Source organism: Oryx dammah, unplaced genomic scaffold (assembly GCF_014754425.2).
Source record: "Oryx dammah isolate SB20612 unplaced genomic scaffold, SCBI_Odam_1.1 HiC_scaffold_26, whole genome shotgun sequence".
NCBI classification, from domain to species: Eukaryota; Metazoa; Chordata; class Mammalia; order Artiodactyla; family Bovidae; genus Oryx; species Oryx dammah.
The window spans coordinates 42,342,600-42,361,773 of record NW_024070210.1 but is presented as its reverse complement, the minus strand read 5'-3'; the positions used below and the strand labels follow the sequence as shown (position 1 = coordinate 42,361,773).

The 19,174-nt window shown below is 37.8% G+C and overlaps 1 protein-coding gene across 1 annotated transcript in view; it reads left to right on the top strand.

The window, feature by feature from the left end:
- ATP8B4 (ATPase phospholipid transporting 8B4 (putative)) overlaps positions 1 to 19,174 on the top strand; it is a 284,590-nt gene that overhangs the window by 195,296 nt on the left and 70,120 nt on the right. The window contains exon 16 of the mRNA XM_040226490.1: positions 9,542 to 9,730. Within this exon, the coding sequence (XP_040082424.1) occupies positions 9,542 to 9,730 (189 nt within the window). The remainder of the gene's footprint in view (positions 1 to 9,541; positions 9,731 to 19,174) is intronic.

Here is a 19,174-nt window from a genome sequence, read left to right as displayed (position 1 = left end):
TAATTGGAGGATAATTGCCCTACAATATTGTGTTGGTCTCTACCATACGTCAATACAAATCAGCCATGAGGAAACATATGTTGCCTCCCTCGTGAGCCTCCCTGCCACCCCTTCTCACCTCTCCAGGTTGTCACAGAGCACCTGATTTGAGCTTCCTGCATCACATAGCAAATTTTCACCAGCTATCTAATTCTACATATGGTAATGTGTATTTTCAATGCTACTCTCTATTTGTTCCACCCTCTCCCTCCCTCACTGTGCCCCAAAGTCCATTCTCTCTGTCTGTTGTGATATAATTAAATGCAGTAAAACACAGATCTTAAGTGTATTGTTTAATGAATTTTGACCATTATATACACCCATGAAACCACCATCCCTATCAAAGTATTAATATTTTCCACCATTCAAGAAAGATTACTCATGTTCCTTTCTAGTCCATATCACCAACCACTGCCCAAGCAACCACTATCCTGATTTTTATCATCAAAAATGAGTTTTGCCTGTTCTTATATTAATAGTGCATATAAATAGAATCATATAATATGTATTCTTTTGTGTCTGGCTTCTTTCATACAATGTAATGTTTTTGTCATTCATCCATGTTGTCATATCAATCAGTAGTTCATTCTTTTAAATTTGAGTAACATTTCACTTTATGAATATGTTTACCACTTTTTTTCTTCCCCAGCCCTCTGTCCAGACATTTAGGTTATTTCTAGCTTTGGATTATTATGAGTAAAGCTGCCATAAACATTTTTACGTCTTTAAAAATGTTAACAAATTTGTTTTTCGTAAATACTTAGGAATGGAAATTGCCTGATCATAGCATAGGTGTGTTTAAGAAACTGCCCAACTATTTTCCAAAAATGGAGTATCATTTTACATTCCTACTGTCAGTATATGAGAGTTCTAGTACCTTTACATTCTTACTAACATTTTAGTATTATTACTATTAAGTTGTACCTGTTCTTGTGGATATGGACTAATCTCTTCTGCCATATAAAAGCATTTTGAAGTGAAGAGAAGTAAATGTGTGTATCATTTCAACTGTTTCAGTTTTTTCCTTTGAGATTTCAAATTCTCAGTGAAGGATTACTATACTAAAAAAGGGGAAATTACATTTTTTTCTCCTTTTAAAGCTCTAATTATAGGATAGATGACTTAAATCCATGTATGTTCAAGAGCACTGGAAAATATAAACCTTACTTACATAAATGTTAGTTATGATAAAGAACAGAACCCAAATCTGATGAACTTAAAACTATACGACTCTATAATTTATAGCTGAGGGTATTGCTTTTATTTTAAGTGAATGCTCTTTGTTTCATGGAGACATTTGGGAAAGTTGATATTCTCATTCCCTTTGCCAGGAATTTCAGAAGCAGAGAAGTGGAAGGTACAAAGGTTTCAATACAAGTTTTTTCTATTTAGGTAGATGTCAATTAAAGAGATAAAAAATTTAGAAAATTTTTCTTGTTACCTTAAAATCAGTCCTTTAAAATTTGTTGAAGCTTGCTTTATGGCTTGATCTGTATTCAGTTTCTGTCTTTTGTGTGTGCTTGAAATAAATGTGCATTATCCAGTTATTGAAAATGGGGTTCTTAATATATCTACTAGATACTGTTTATTAATTGTATTGTTTAATCTTCTCCCTCTCTGGATTCTTTTGAGTACTTGATTTCTTGATTAATGAGAGTGTATTTAAATCACTATGGTATAGTGAAAGTGAAAGTCGCTCGGTTGTGTCCGACTCTTTGAGACCCCATGGACTATACATACAGTCCATGGAATTCTCCAGGCCAGAATACTGGAGTGGGTAGCTTTGCCCTTCTCCAGGGCATCTTCCCAATCCAGGGATCAAACCCAGGTCTCCCACATTGCAGGCAGATTCTTTACCAGCTGAGCCACAGGGGAAGCCACGAGCATAGTTAGATGCACTGTAATTGTGTATTCATTAATTCTACTTTGCTTTGCTAATGTTTGCTTGGTATATTTAAGATCACATTATTAGATACTAGTTTAGAGTTAAATTTTTTAAAATGAAAACATCTATCAATCTATATTTACCCTTTTTATCTCTAGTAACATGTTTGCCTTAATGTTTATTTTGTCTGATGCTAGTATAGTTATAGATGTTTATTTTGTCTGATCCAGTATCGTTGTTGATGTTTCCCTCTTGTTAGTATTTGCATTGTTCAGCTTTCCATACTCTTTCCTGCCATTCTTTTTTTTTTTTAATGTTCTAGACACATCTCTTGTAAATGGCAAAATTTTTGATATTTAAAAGAATATCTAGTTTAACTAAACCAAATCTTAAATATAACATTTAGCCAATTACCCATTGTTGATTATCAATATGTTTAGGTTCTAAGTATTTAATATATGGACTTCCCTGTGGTTCAGTGGTAATGAGTCCACCTGCCAGTGCAGGAGACATGGGTTTGATCACTGGGCTTGGAGAAGAAAACTGGCAAACCACTCCAGCATTCTTGCCTGGGAAATCCCATGAGCAGAGGAGCCTGGTGGGCTACAGTCCATGAGGTTACAAAAGAGTCAGATACAACTTAGTGACTAAACAACAACAGCAACAATTTAATATATAATTACTGTAATTACTGACAGACATCTTTCTACCATCTTTTTGTATTTTATATTTGTCCTATCATTTGTCTGCCTCTTCTAGTCTTATAGATTTAGTTCAATTTTATTTCTACTGCCTTGAAAATAATATACTCTTATTTGTATTCTTAGTTAATAGCCTAGAACTTTTAGCATAATTGACTCAACATAGCCTAAGCCTTTTTGAACAAAATAAGGACCTTAGAACGCTTCAATACTAATAAACCTTGTCCTGATTTATATAGTATTTTTGTCTTATATTTTATTTTTCAGTACCTCAAGAGGTTAATTTTATGATTTTTACAGTCAGTTTACTTAGATTTACTCATATATTTACTCATTTCTGTGGTCTTTAATGCTGTCCAATCACTGAGCTTCTGCTGGTCAAAAATGTATTCTTTAGAATTTCTTTTAGGCAGAAGCTACTGATAGTAAACTCTCAAAAGCTTGAAAGCAACTTGATTTCATTCCTATTCTTAAAAAAATTTTTTTTACAGAAGTATAGTTAATTTAAAATGTTGTGTTTAATTTCTACTTATAGCAAAGTGATTCAGTTATACATATATATATATACACACACATATATATATGTATGTATTTATATATGTACTTAAAAAATATATATATACATTCTTTTTTATATTCTTTTCACAGGGTATTGAATATAGTTCCCTGGGCTATACAGTAGGACCTTAATTTTTTATCTGTCCTGTATATGATAGTTTGCATCTGCTAATCGCAAACTCTCAATCCTTCTCTTCCACAATCCCTCTTCCCCTGGCTCATTCTTATTCTTGAATGATGTTTGTTGTGTGCAAAGGTTTAAGGTGACAATTTTCTCAGCACACTGAAGATATTTAACTATATTTTGACTGTGATTTCTGTTACTGCATGGTCACGTGTTAGTTCAGTTGTGACTTGAAGGTGATCAGTCCTTTCTCCCTGGTTCAGTTCAGTTCAGTCGCTCAGTCATGTCTGACTCTTTGCAACCCCATGAACCACAGCATGCCAGGCCTCCCAACTCCTGGAGTCCACCCAACTCCATGGACCACCCAAACCCATGTCCATTGAGTCGGTGATGCCATCCAACCATCTCATCCTCAGTCGTCCCCTTCTCCTCCTGCGCTCAGTCTTTCCCAGCATCAGGGTCTTTTCAAATGAGTCAGCTCTTTGCATCAGGTGGCCAAAGTATTGGAGTTTCAGCTTCAACATCAGTCCTTCCAATGAACACCCAGGACTGATCTCCTTGAGGATGGACTGGTTAGATCTCCTTGCAGTCCAAGGGACACTCAGGAGTCTTCTCCAACACCACAGTTCAAAAGCATCAATTCTACAGCACTCAGCTTTCTTCACAGTACAACTCTCTCATCCATACATGACCACTGGAAAAACCATAGCCTTGACTAGATGGACCTTAGTTGGCAAAGTAATGTCTCTGCTTTTTAATATGCTGTCTAGGTTGGTCATAACTTTCCTTCCAAGGAGTATGTGTCTTTTAATTTCATGGCAGCAATCACCATCTGTAATGATTTGGAGCCCAGAAAAATAAAGTCTGACACTGTTTCCACTGTTTCCCCATCTATTTCCCATGAAGTGATAGGACCGGATGCCATGATCTTCATTTTCTGAATGTTGAGCTTTAAGCCAACTTTTTCACTCTCCTCTTTCACTTTCATCAAGAGGCTCTTTAGTTCCTCTTTGCTTTTGGCCATAAGGGTGGTGTCATCTGCATATCTGAGGGTATTCATATTTCTCCCAGCAGTCCTGATTCCAGCTTGTGCTTCCTCCAAACCAGCATTTCTCATGATGTACTCTGCATATAAGTTAAATAAGCAGGGTGACAATATACAGCCTTGACGTACTCCTTTTCCGATTTGGAACCAGTCTGTTGTTCCATGTCCAGTTCTAACTGTTGCTTCCTGACCTGCATGCAGGTTTCTCAAGAGGCAGGTCAGGTGGTCTGGTATCTCCATCTCTTTCAGAATTTTCCACAGTTTATTGTGACCCACACAGTCAAAGGCTTTGGCATAGTCAATGAAGCAGAAATAGATGTTTTTCTGGATCTCGTGCTTTTTCAATGATCCATCGGATGTTGGCAATTTGATCTCTGGTTCCTCTGCCTTTTCTAAATCCAGCTTGAACATCAGGAAGTTCACGGTTCACATATTGCTGAAGCCTGGCTTGGAAAATTGTAAGCATTATTTTACTAGTATGTGAGATGAGTGCAACTGTGTGGTAGTTTGACCATTCTCTGGCATTGCCTTTCTTTGAGATTGGAATGAAAACTGACCTTTTCCAGTCCTGTGGCCCCTGCTGAGTTTTCCAAATTTGCTGGCATATTGAGTGCAGCACTTTCACAGCATCATCTTTCAGGATTTGAAACAGCTCAACTGGAATTCCATCACCTCCACTAGCTTTGTTCGTAGTGATGCTTTCTAAGGCCCACTTGACTTCACATTCCAGGATGTCTGGCTCTAGGTGAGAGATCACATCATCATGTTTATCTCAGTCTTAAAGATCTTTTTTGTACATTTCTTCTGTGTATTCTTGCCACGTCTTCTTAATATCTTCTGCTTCTATTAGGTCCATACCATTTCTGTCCTTTAGCCCATCTTTGCATGAAATGTTCCCTTGGTATCTCTAATTTTCTTGAAGAGATCTCTAGCCTTTCCCATTCTATTGTTTTCCTCTATTTCTTTGCACTGATTGCTGAGGAACGCTTTCCTATCTCTCCTTGCTATTCTTTGGAACTCTGCATTCAAATGGGTATATCTTTCCTTTTCCCCTTTGCTTTTTGCTTCCCTTCTTTTCACAGCTATTTGTAAGGCCTCCTCAGACAGCCATTTTGCTTTTTTGCATTTTTTTTTCCCTTGGGGATGGTCTTGATCCCTGTCTCCTGTACAATGTCATGAACCTCTATCCATAGTTTATCAGGCACTCTGTCTAACAGATCTAGTCCCTTAAATCTATTTCTCACTTCCACTGTATAATCATAAGGGATTTGATTTAGGTCATACCTGAATGGTCTAGTGGTTTTCCCTACTTTCTTCAATTTAAGTCTGAATTTGGCAATAAGGAGTTCATGATCTGACCCACAGTCATCTCCCCGTCTTGTTTTTGCTGACTGTATAGAGCTTCTCCATCTTTGGCTGCAAAGAATATAATCAGTCTGATTTTGTTGTTGACCATCGGTGATATCCATGTATAGAGTCTTCTCTTGTGTTGTTGGAAGAAGGTGTTTACTATGACCAGTGTGTTCTCTTGGCAGAACTCTATTAGCCTTTGCCCTGCTTCATTTTGTATTCCAATGCCAAATTTGCCTGTTACTGTAGGTGTTTCTTGACTTCCTACTTTTGCATTCCAGTCCCCTATAATGTAAAGGACATCTTTTTTGGGTGTTAGTTCTAGAAGGTCTTGTAGGTCTTCATAGAACTGTTCAGTTTCAGCTTCTTTGGCATTACTGGTCGGGGCATAGACTTGAGATTTCTTCTTTTTCATAGTCTTAGTGAATATGTGAATTTTTAATATATTTGTATTGCTTAGAATTCATTGAGATTCTTGAGTCCATAGAATGTTGTCTTTTATCACTTCAGGAATTTCCTCAGCCATAGTATTTCTTCAAGTATGGACTCTGACTCATTTTCTCTCTTGTAATAGATTTTTAGTGTGTAACATTCTCACTCTGTTCTCTATGTCTTTTAATAATTCTTTGATTTTTTTCCCTTTCTTTGTCCCTCTGGGATATATTCTGGAATTTTCTCAATTTTTTCCCCTGTACACAAATTCTCTCTCGTATTATTTAATTTCCTGTTTTTGACTTCTACCAAGTCTTTAATTCTTTTTTCAATCTGATTAATTTTATCTCTTTTATTTTTTGAAATCCATTAAATATTTGTTTGTAGTATTTCTGATAACTTCAATTTCTAAATTTTTTAGGGATATTATTCTCTCTGTTCTTTCTGTTGGTTCTAATTATATCTTGGTCATTTTATTTGGGACTTCATTTGTAGAAATTTTTCAGGTTCTGAGGCTAAGACTGGTTTCTCCAAGAAATGATTTGCATTTCCTTTAGACACTATTTGGGCTTCCCTTGTGGTTCAGCTGGTAAAGAATCTGCCTGCAATGCGGGAGACCTGGGTTCAATCCCTGGGTTGGGAAGATCCCCTGGAGTAGGGGAAGGCTACCCACTCCAGTATTCTGGCCTGGAGAATTCCATGGACTGTTTAGTCCATGGGGTCTCAAAGAGTCAAACATGACTGAGTGACTTTCACTTAGTCACTAATGTGTATTTGCAACCTAAATTCACAATATCTGGGTGATCTGTGAATTTAGGATGCAAATATACGTGAAAGTCAGTTTCCTGTTATAAATTTTCAGCATATTTTTTTTTCTCTTATAAATAGACAGTTTTCCTTATAGGCACTCTTAAAATGGACACTGTTTTCCAATTTACCTTCATACTGAGAGAACATCCTTTTGACGGGGAGGGTGCTCAGTTTTAAGAAGTGATCTCCTATTAGACTTCTTTCCCTGGCCTATGTCTTTTCTAACCAAAGCCCTGAGATACCGGAAACAAATTAGTTTCAAAATGCCCATCCTTTATTCCAACTGTATTTTTTTTTCCTCAGTCTTTGACCTGAGCAACTGCTGCTTTCTTATCAGTCCTGGGTACGTGCAAAAATATTTAAATGCTTTTTATTTATAGAATCTATGCCTGGTTCTAACATAGGAGATTGATCTTGGAACCTAGTCCACCAATTGCTTCAATTTTTTTTTTAATTTTAAAAATTAATTTATGCCTCTTGTAGCAAATGAAGCCATACAACATAAAGATTTATAAAGGCAAAGATAGTAATTTCTTCTCTGAAGTTTAATTCAATCTCTAGAGAGGTAACTCGGAGTAGGCAATGGCACCCCACTCCAGTACTCTTGCCTGGAGAATCTCATGGATGGGGGAGCCTGGTAGACTGCAGTCCATGGGGTCGTGAAGAGTCAGATACGACTGAGTGACTTCACTTTCGCGTTTCACTTTCATGCATTGGAGAAGGAAATGGCAACCCACTCCAGTGTTCTTGCCTGGAGAATACCAGGGACAGGGGAACCTGGTGGGCTACCACCTATGGGGTCATGCAGAGTTGGACACAACTGAAGCAACTTAGCAGCAGCAGCAGAGGTAACTAATGTTAACATTTCGTGTACATAATTTCACGCTTTCTACTTGCTTATATATGTACGCATATATATATATATACACATAGATATGTAGGTAGTTTCTTTTTAACAGAAAAATAATTCTAGTACATATATTAATATGCAACCAGTTTTCCTAACAATTTATCTTGGACATTATTATAAATCAGTAAATACGGATCTAGCTCTGCCTACTTTTTTCTAATTTATTTTTACATACAAAGATAATTTTATATAGAAGGGCTTACTTTATTCATGCTGGTTTTTAAGTGTATTTTTATTTTTTTCCCCCACTTCATTCTTTTCCTCTCTTCTCTCCTCTTACCCCCACTCCAGCACCTACACAATATCAGGTGCCAATCATTAATATCCTGGTTTGATTCCTTACATTTCAAGGGATTTCTTTGATGCATTTTCATAAAATGATCATTAGTAGCAGACTGAAGAGGAATTTGGGATGTCTGCATCATCAGTCTGGTTGTGTTATCTTGCAAAAGCCGCATAACATTTTCAGTCATAAGTTTTACCAGTATAAAATGGAAATACAGGCACACCTCATTTTGTTGTGCTTCATTTATTGCACTTCACATATATTGTGTTTTCTACAAATTGAAGATTTGTGCCAACCCTGCATCGAGCAAGTTTTTTTTTTTTTTTTTTTACTTTATTTTACTTTACAATACTGTATTGGTTTTGCCATACATTGACACGAATCCACCACGGGTGTACATTTTATTGGCACCATTTTTCTAATAGTATTTGCTCACTTGTGTCACTATGTGACATTTTTGTAATTCTTTTAATATTTCAAACTTTTTCACCTGATGACTCAGCTGGTAAAGAATCTGCCTGCAATGCAGGACACCCAAGTTTGATCCCCGAGTAGGGAAGATCCCCTGGAGAAAAAATGGCAGCTCACTCCAGTATTCTCATCTGGAAAATCCCATGAACAGGGAAACTTGGCAGGCTATAGTGCATGGGGTCACAAAGAGTCAGACATGGCTGAGTGACAAACACATATATTTCTCATGGTGATCTGTGAGCAGTGATTTTTTGATGTTACTATTGCCAAAATATTATGACTCACCTAAGACTCAGATTACTAACATTTTTTTTTGCAGTGAAGTATTTTTTAATTAAGTAGGTATATTCTTATACATAATGCTATTGCACATGTAACAGACAACAATATAATGTAAATGTAATTTTTATATGCACTGAGGAACCAAAAAGTTCATGTGAATTGCTTTATTGCAATCCTTTTTTGCAGTGGTCTGGAACCAAGTCTGCAATATCTCTGAGGTATGCTTGTAATAATTTTAATAATCCCTACCTCATTGCCATGAGGATTATGTGAGTTAATTTATATTAAGTATTTTAGTTTGTAAAACTTTCTTGGCATATTTCTAGTCACTGAAAATACAAAGTTGTGGTCTCTGACCTAAGAAGCTTTCCACATAGGAGGGAGGCAGGCTCAGGAATGAGTTTTTTCCTGTAATCTGACAAAGGCTCTTATGCATGGTGTTATACATGGTATCCTGAAAGTTCCACAGGACAGGTGCCTGTTCAGCTGGTTAGTGAGTGGAAAAAGTCTAATTTCTAGAGCTGACAGTTGGGTTGGGTCTTATAGAATGAGTTGAAATTGATGTTGGTCTTCTGTGAATGTTACTATCTTCATATTAATAATCTGTTTCTTTTTGTTATTTAATCCACTTGTTTCTTTTCCTTTTAGGAGAGCTGATTTACCAAGTCCAGTCACCTGATGAAGGGGCTCTAGTGACTGCTGCAAAAAATTTGGGGTTCATCTTTAAGTCTCGGACCCCAGAGACAATAACAATAGAAGAATTGGGAACACTAGTTACTTATCAATTGCTTGCCTTTTTGGACTTCAACAATTTCCGAAAAAGGATGTCTGTCATAGGTATGGTTGGTGGCTGAGAGTATTTTTGATCTTTTGATAATACTATGGTTATATGGAAACTTCTCAAGGATGATTTCACTCTAGTTATGTGCTGAGAGTTGTGATATGTATTAACTTTTTGAACTTGTGTCATCCTCAACTTAGCCTCAACTCGGTAGCAGTGAGTATAACTAATGAAACAAGTGCTTATTCTGTGTCCAGCGCCATCACCTTACCCTTTTCCCCATTTTCCTCTTGCATCCCCAAGCTAGGATTTTACTCAGTCTGTTTTCTGCTTCAGAGGAAAATCGCTCTTGTTCTTTTTCAATGCTAAAGGTTTTACCTGTTCCCATCCATTTTCCTTCCTTACTCACTCCCTTCTCACTTGCTTGGAACTTCACTTTCTTCTTCATCACTGACTTCTTTCTTCAGCCTGCAACTCTATGATCATCTTTGTTTCCTTAAAGATATGGTTCATATTCTGATCTCCACTGATTTTTGCCACCCAGTTTTTCTTCTTTCCCTCACAGCTTAATTTTTCAAGATCAGTTTTTGATTCTCATCTTGGTTTCTCTTTTCAGCCTATAAGGGTCAGGCGTCTGCTTCTAATCTTCAAGACAGAATTCCTTCTCACAAGTTTGACATCATCTCTTAACTACCCAGTGCAATGACATTCCCCCTCTTCCTTCTTTCCTCCCTTCCTCCTCCTCTCCCTCCTCCTTATCTGTCTACTGTCCATCTGTCCATCTGCCTATCCTCTATCATCATCTTTATCCCTTTAAACTTGGTGGCATTTGATGCTGTTAATCTGTTCCTCTTGACACTGCTCTTTTGGCCTCTTTGACCACGCTGGCTCCTGGGTCTACCCTTGACCTGTGCCTTCTTTCTCAAGCTCCTTTTCAAGCTGACTGTTCTTCATCGTACTCTTCAGTGTTGGTGTCCTTTCCTCTTCTGTGCTCTCCTTGGATAATCTTGACTGCTCACATGGTGGCAGCTACTGCCTATATTTTGGGTCTTTCCCATATGGCTCTTCAGTTTCAGTCTCTCTCTGAGGCCTCCATACACATTTTCAGGCTTCTCTTGGATTCTGTCACTGGGTTATACTACAGTTATCTCAAATTTTGTATGTCTAATAGAGAACTTTGTCACAACTATGTTCTTATTAAAATTGTTATCTATCTTTTGCTATATGCCAATGTGAGTGAACTGAACACTATACAAATATTTTATTAAAGTCTTGTAATAGTATGTCACTCCCAATTAGAAGATGGAACATATAAAGCTCAAAGATTTTAAGTGTCTTTCCCAGTATTGTCATGTATCTTGTTACAAAGCCAGTAAGATGCAGAGCAAATATTTGAATCCAAATTTGTCTTTCTCCAAAGTCTGGCCTCTTTATCCCTGTTGTAGGTCACATGCTTTTGATACCTCCATCTACTTTGTGCCCCTAGGTAACTGGCTCTCAAACTTCAGCTCCCATCAGAACCACCAGGAAGACTTGTTAAAATGAAGATTTTATTTATTTATTTTTGCTTTTTTTAGCTTAGCAGTATATTTAAGAACTCTCCTTATCAGTACATAAAAAAATACCCTTTAAAAATTTTAAACTATGTAAATCTCCACTTTATGGATTAAGTCAAAATTTATTTTGTCCCTTGTAGTAGTAGTATAGTAGTAGTAGAGCTAGTTGCCAGGTCTCCCTGAAGGATACCCAGGTTTGATCCCTGGGTCAGGAAGGTCCCCTGGATAAGGGAATGGCAACCCATTCCAGAAATTCTTGCCTGGAAAATCCATGGACATAGGAGCCTGGTGGGCTACAGTCCATGGGATCGCAAAGAATTGGACACAACTGAATGACCAACACTTTCATTCTGTCCTTAGTGGTGGCCATTTATGCTATCCTCAAACTTTTGCTTTTACAAGTACTAAAATGAGTAGCCTTGTACATGTTTCATTTTGTACATGTGCAATTATTTCAGAAAATTTATCAGAAATGATATTGTTGGGTCATAGGATAAACATGTTTTTAATTTTGATGGTTATTGCCAAATTGCACCCACTGCAGGTATATCATTTTACAATCCCACCTCCATAGTATGAATGCCTTTCCCCCTATATCCTCATTAACATCAAACTTCAGATTTTTGTCAATTTTTAAAATGGCATGTAACAGTAGTTTTAGTTTGTACATTTTTATCATGGATGAGGTTGAGTTTATTTCCTATGCTTGAGATTCATGTATATTTTCCTTCTGTACAGTGTTAGTACTCTTCACTCATTTTGCTATTGAACTGCTAGATTTTTTTTCTTCTATATTTATAGAAGTCCTTATATATTAGGGAGAGAAGCCCTTTGTGATGCAGCTTGCAGACATTGTTTTCCAGTTTGTTGTCTGACTTTGGATAGTATTTCTAGCCATACGTATAGTGTTTTTTTATGTGCCCTTCTTCTGTTTTTCTTTTAATATGATTGAATTATTTTAGGGTTTCTACAATTTGAATCATAGTTAGGAAGCACCTGATAATTTAGAAGATAGGCAAATATGTGATTTGAAAAGATAAGTATAAAGTAAAATGCAGATTTTAAATGCTGTTACAGTGCAGCCCTAGAGTTTTTGATTCAGCAGGTCTGAGGTGGGACTTAAAAGTTTGCACATCTCACAAGCTCCCAGGTGTTGTTGCTGCTGCTGCGTCACTGTTTGGACCACAGTTTGGGAGCCATTTCCTTAGACTAAGAGATCCTTAGATACTACTCTATTCTCCCCTGAGATACTCAGCATGCTTTGTGCACTTTCACACTGTTTGCATGGACTATTTCAATGTAGACCTCTCCTCTCCTCCTCTTCCTTTCTCAGAAAACGCCTAATCATCTGGTAATATTGATTCAGGTGTCACCCATTCTCTCGATTCTTTTCCTCCTTTCCGAATAACCACATTCTCCTCTGTTTCCCAGAGCCCCCTGTTCGAAGCTCTAGTGTGATACCAGTCCTGTGATACTCATGACTTTTCCCGTTAAAGTCATGCTACCTGAAGGCAGGGACTGTGCCCTAAACCTCAGAAACTACCCACGGCCAAGCAAAGCGCTTAGCACATAGTATGTTGTCTAGGAATATCCATTAAATAACATTTAACCCAACATTTTACAACTTAGGAATATCCTGATCAACATGTTAAATCAATTTTTACTCTGAAAAATGTGTGTGTGTGTAACAGTAGGACTTTTGGTGTCTTACTACTGGAAACTAGCCCTGGGAGATTGCTCTCAGCAGGTAAAAACCAAACATCATCGGAGGGTGTTTATTTTTATTTTTCTGACAGCAGGCTGTAGGCAGTCATTGTCAGTGTTACTAATGAGCACATATGCTGCTCTGGGTGTTGGCCTGATGTTGTATCAGCAGGGATTATCTTCTATTTACAGCTTCAGGGAAGTGTTATTGATGTTGGGTTGGCCCAGAACTGGCTTCTCTTTGCTCTGAGGGTGTTGACAAAACCTAAGATTGCTACACAGGGAAGCTTTTGGCTTTTCCCCAGCATCAGTCACTATTACAGGGAAATCACAGCCTAACCACAAATGTCACATGTTTGCCTTAATGGATCCCATATGAAGAAAGGTAGTGTTCCACCGCAGAATGCATGGAGGCTTGGGGCTTTATGTTTGTTCTGTTTTTTAATCAGTTCTGTTTGTTTTTTAATCAGGAGGAATTTGAAAGAGAGACTCCACTAGGGTAGACAAGTCTATGTTTGATAATAAGACCAAAAAAAAAAAAAAAACACAACAGTGTCAGACTCATGATTGTCACGGGTTTGGTGAGGAAAACACCCCGACACGAAGTCTCAGACATTTGTTGCCGTTTCTTCTCCTCCTCCTCCTAGGACTTCTCCTCCTCTTCAGGCCTGTTTTAGACAATCATTCATTGAATCATGAATGTATGGTTTCAGTACCAGTGGTACTTTCATTCTGGGGCAAGAGCCCTGATTTATTCAGTGGTTTTTATTTATTCTAAATAAAAATAGATTTCTGTAAGTAATTTTGTCAGAAGGTATAAAAGATACAATATTTTAGCCACCTGATACAAAGAACTGACTCATTGGAAAAAGACCCTGATGCTGGGAAAGACTGAAGGCAGAAAGAGAAGGGAATGACAGAAAATGAGATGGTTGGATGGCATCACCAGCTCAATGGACATGAGTTTGAACAAATTCCGGGAGTTGGTGATGGACAGGGAAGGCTCGTGTGCTGCAGTCCTTGGGGTCACGAAGAGTTGGACACGATTGAGCAACTGAACTGAACTGAAAAAATGTGCTTCGTAGATAAGTATACGGGTGCAGTCATGCGAAGTTGCTTCAGTTGTGTCTGACGCTGTGCGACCCAAAGGACCGTGGCATGTCAGGCTCCTCTGTCCATTGGATTCTCTAGGCATGAATACTGGAGTGGGGTGCCATGACCTCCTCCAGTGGATCTTCCCAACCCAGAGATCAAACCTGCCTCTCTTAGGTCACCTGCATTGGCAGGCAGGTTTTTGCCCACTAGCACCATCTAGGAAACCTTGAGAAGTGTATAGATCTCATTATATAGTTTTGGAAATATGTAAATAGTTGTTTACATGTTTACTAATTATGTAAATAAAAACAGATAAAATTCAAGGATAGTTATTAATAGGGCCAAGTGGCAGATAATTATTAAAGAAGAATAAAGTACAGTAGCTCCTTGTAAAGCCCTTACAAGATCTTTACATAAAGGTTTCTCAACTCTAAACCTTTTAAGGATTATCAAAGTGTAAATCACACTGAGATGTAACAGGCATTTCTAACCCAACTGAAATATGGCATGTAGAATTATTTATCAACCTTCATGGTATTACTATTGTATTTACTCTTACAACAGAAACCTGGAACCATTTCTGAATTTTTTCTTTTCTTTATATCACAAAGGCATAGCTACTGCTTATAACATGTTTTGCATAATTATAACTTAACTCAATCAAGCAAATATTTATTAAGTACCTACCATGTTCTAGGAACTTGAAGCTGAAGTAGAATATGAAACTGAAAACTACTTTTTGGTTGCATCCAGGAGAAGATGGTGAAGCAGGGTAGAAAATAGGCTAAAAGGGGGCAGATCTAGATGATTCCTGTTTTTGCCACATTAAGGAGTCAAATATTCATTGGAAGGACTGATGATGAAGCTCCAATACTTTGGCCACCTGATGTGAAGAGCTGACTCATTAGAAAAGACCATGATGCTGGGAAAGATTGAAGGCAGGAGGAGAAGGGGACAACAGAGGATGAGATGGTTGGATAGCATCACCGACTCAATGGACATGGGTTTGAGCAAACTCCAGGAGATAGGGAAGGACAGGGAAGCCTGGCACGCTGCAGTCTATGGGGTCGCAAAGAGTCAGACACAACTGAGTGACTGAACAACAATAAAGGAGTCCAGACTTGATCTAAGGGCAAAAGGAAGCAATTATGGGATTCTACACAGTCGTGTGAAGATGATTCACACTGCGTGTGATGGCTGTGTTATAGAAGAGTTTGGAGGGAAACAGGACTGGGATGAATAAAACCAGTTAGGTTATTGTGATAATCTAGCAAAGAGAGAAGGTGGCAGAGACCTCTTGGTTTCAGTTAGATATGGGTAGTGAAGGGGGAGGAGATTTGAGTGATGGCCAGATGACTGCTTTGGGAGACTGAGTGGATGGTGAAGCTGACACACACACGCATACGCACACACACACGCACATGCACACGCACGCACGCACACACACACACACACACACACACACACAGAGACATAGGAGGAATAATTAGTTATTGGTGATAGATAATGTATCCAGTTTCAGTTTAATGTGCTCAGGCACATTTAAGAGGAGATGTCCAGTTGGTAGTTAGATGTCCAGGCAGAAGGGAGCACTGGAAATGGATTTAGGCAGGAGATACACATTTAGAGCAACCATCCTATAGCTGAAGCCAGAAAAAGAATCTGACAGCCCAAGGAGCGTGTGAAGGATGGGATGAGAAGTCAATTTGGGGTAAATCTCTGAAGAACACCAGTATTTAAAGGACAGGCAGTGGGAACATATTCTATAATTAAAAATCTGTGACCTTTGTCCAGGCTCTGTTTATTTGTTATCTCAATCACTTAAAACTGCTATTTTATTTTTAATTTATTTTAAAAAGCTAACTTCTGAAAGGACAGATTTTATTAGCCTAAAGATTTCCTAGCAGAACTGACTAGAAACCTTGAATGAAAAGGGATATAAAACTAGCTGAGCTGCTAGAAGAAATGTTCAGTGAGTAAAATTAAGCAGGATTCCATGAAATTGGACTATGCAAACTCAAATTTAAAGGAGTTAATGATGGATTAAGAGAAGGTAACGGATATGGAAAAGCTTTACTAAATCAGGAAATTGTAGAGCTGGAATGGCGTTAGAAGTTACGTTGTTTCAATATCTCTTTTTCAGAATAGAAATTGAGATGGTGAGACAAAGAGATGGTAAGGAATTTGCACAATTAATAATCAGTTTGTGATTTCCCTTGACCAGGGATTCTCAATGAGTGGTCTGGGGAACCCTGCTGCTGCTGCTGCTGCTGCTGAGTCGCTTCAGTCGTGTCCGACTCTGTGCGACCCCACAGACGGCAGCCCACTAGGCTCCTCTGTCTCTGGGATTCTCCAGGCAAGAACACTGGAGTGGGTTGCCATTTCCTTCTCCAATGCATGAAAGTGAAAAGCGAAAGTGAAGTCGCTCAGTCGTGTCTGACTTCACAGCCCCATGGACTGCAGCCTACCAGGCTCCTCCATCCATGGGATTTTCCAGGCAAGAGTACTGGAGTGGGGTGCTATTGCCTTGAAAACCTGAAAGATTTTCAGAGGAATCATAAGGACAAAAGTATTTTTATAACAATGCTAATGTTATTTATCTTTCAGTTTTTTTCTCATGAGTATGTCACAGAGGTTTACAAAAGCCACATGACATGTGATATCACAGCAGATTGAATACAGAAAGCAGATTTGAGAATACAACCATCTTCTATTAAACCAGACATTAAAGAGATCTATAATCATATAGAACATTTGCCACTCCCCAAACTATTTTGTTTTGGAAAAAGTGTCATTTATGTAAATATGTAATGTTTATTGTTATTTATATAATAATTATATTTTGATTAATATCATTAGTGTCATAAGACTATTGATAAAATAAAATTTCTCAGTTTTAATTTCTAATGTGGTAAATATTGATACATAGGACCTACCTGTAGTCCTCATGAAGTTTTAAGAGTGTAAATGGGTTCTGAGACCAAGAAGTTTGAGAATCAATATCCTACCTTGGACTTAACAGTCATAGAGAAGTTTTACTAGCAAGTGGAGGATATACACACTTTGACTTTATAGCTCTGGTAACAGAAGGAAGAAAATGTGGGAGAAATTAAATTGGATTGCTGTATAAGAAAAGAAAGAGAAAGCTTTCCTAGGAGTAAATGTTTTCCTTCCACTTGATTGAATAGATATAAATTGCACTTTTTTCTCTCTCATTTTCCCCACTGTGGGCATTAGAGCTGACTACAAGAAAAATTGCATGAGTTCTAGAAACTATGAAAGTTGACCATGGGTCTTAGAAGAGAAGACAACCCATAGATAAATCCCAATACAAAAAAGTTTCCAGGATGCATTAGGTTTATTCAAGCTAGAAGGAAATTGGATTAGATCAAGTGTTGACTAAGGGTCATTAAAAATTAGAAGAAACAACCTCAGTGTTCATCAGCAAATGAATGAGTAAAGAATATGTGGTATACATATACAATGGAATACTGCTCAGCCATAAAAAAGAATTAAATTTTGTCATTTGCAACAACATAGGTACACTTGGAGGACATTATGCTAAATGAAATGTTAGACACAAAAAGACAAGTACTGTATAATATCTTTCACATATGGAATCTAAAAAATACAACAAATTAGTGGCTACAACTAAAAAGCAGATTCACAAATATAGAGAATCAACTAGTGGTTCCCAGTGGGGAGAGGAAAGGGAGCAGGGAAATTTTAAGGATAGGGCATTAAGAGATACAAACTATTATGTATAATATAACCCACTAGGATATATTGTACAGCACAGGGAACATAGCCAATATTGTAGAATAACTTCTACAATATTGTGAATAACGTCTGAGTTTCCCCCCTGGTAAAGAATCTGCAATACAGGAGCTACAGGAGATACAGGTTTGATTCCTGAGTAGGGAAGATCCCCTGGAGGAGGGCATGGCAACCCACTGCAGTATTCTTGCCTGGAGAATCTCATGGACAGGGGAGTCTGGTGGGCTACAGTTCATGGGGTCACAAAGAGTTAGCCAGGACTGAAGTGACTTAGCATGAGTAACTATAAATGGAGTGTAGCCTTTAAAAATGGAGAATCTCTATATTGTACACCTGTAACTTATATAATATTGTACATCAACTATATTTCAATTAAAAGGTTATGGGGAAAAGTAATTTATTGTACTGTGGTATTATTTTATTCCTTTAAGTCAAGCTCTGAACTTCATATCCTCTTAAACTAATAGTAGTCAATATTTACGTCCATCTGTTGTGAGGCACTCTATTTTTAGAGATAAGGTGCAACTGAGTGGAAAGCATATAATAATCTTAGACTTGATGAAGCTTGTGAGGGTCACTGTTCAAACCATGAAGCTGTGACGTGAACAGTTGTCCTAAATTGCGTCGGTCCTTTAGAAGCAGTAGGGGAGAAATACATTTCTATATTATTCATCTGTTTAATAAATAATTAGGTGCCTGGTATGTGCCAAGATGTAAAACCAAGCCTACAAATATAGGTCAAGTATTCTGTGGCTTAAAGAAAGATTTGTCTGACAGCAACATGTGTGACACCCAGGGGAGGAGTTGAGGATTGTAAATGAGGAATTGGAGCCTCGTCAAAGCTATCATTCCCAAACCTGGGGGAAGCAGGTTAAAACACAGCCCTACTAATACAGACTTTTAGTGGGAAGAAGATAGAAACTTCAATTTTGAAAACCCCCTGAGAAGTCTGCTTTGTAGCTAGGATTATGACCCAAGAGTGAAAGAGCTTTTCTAAGGAATAAAGGTAGTGAAGATATATATCAGCAAAGGCTGAGAAAAATGCATAAACCCTGACTTTGAATGACTCGAATTCCATGTGGTGATCATTTGGCATAATGCTGATAGCTGATTCCTACAGTCAGTCTTGAATTTCACATCAGGAGACAGGCAAACAAAGCTCTCAGTTCTGCTCAATACAGAAGGCTTAAATTTAAATGTATCAGCCCTTCAGAAATAGTAAGCAAGGAAAATAGGAAGGTTGTATACATCAGAACAAAAATACTTGTTCCTATAGATGGAATATTTCTAAATTAACAAAACAGGAGTAAAGTCAGGTGACTTAGGTAATGACCTTTTAACCAAAGGCACTGAGTATTTTATGACTGC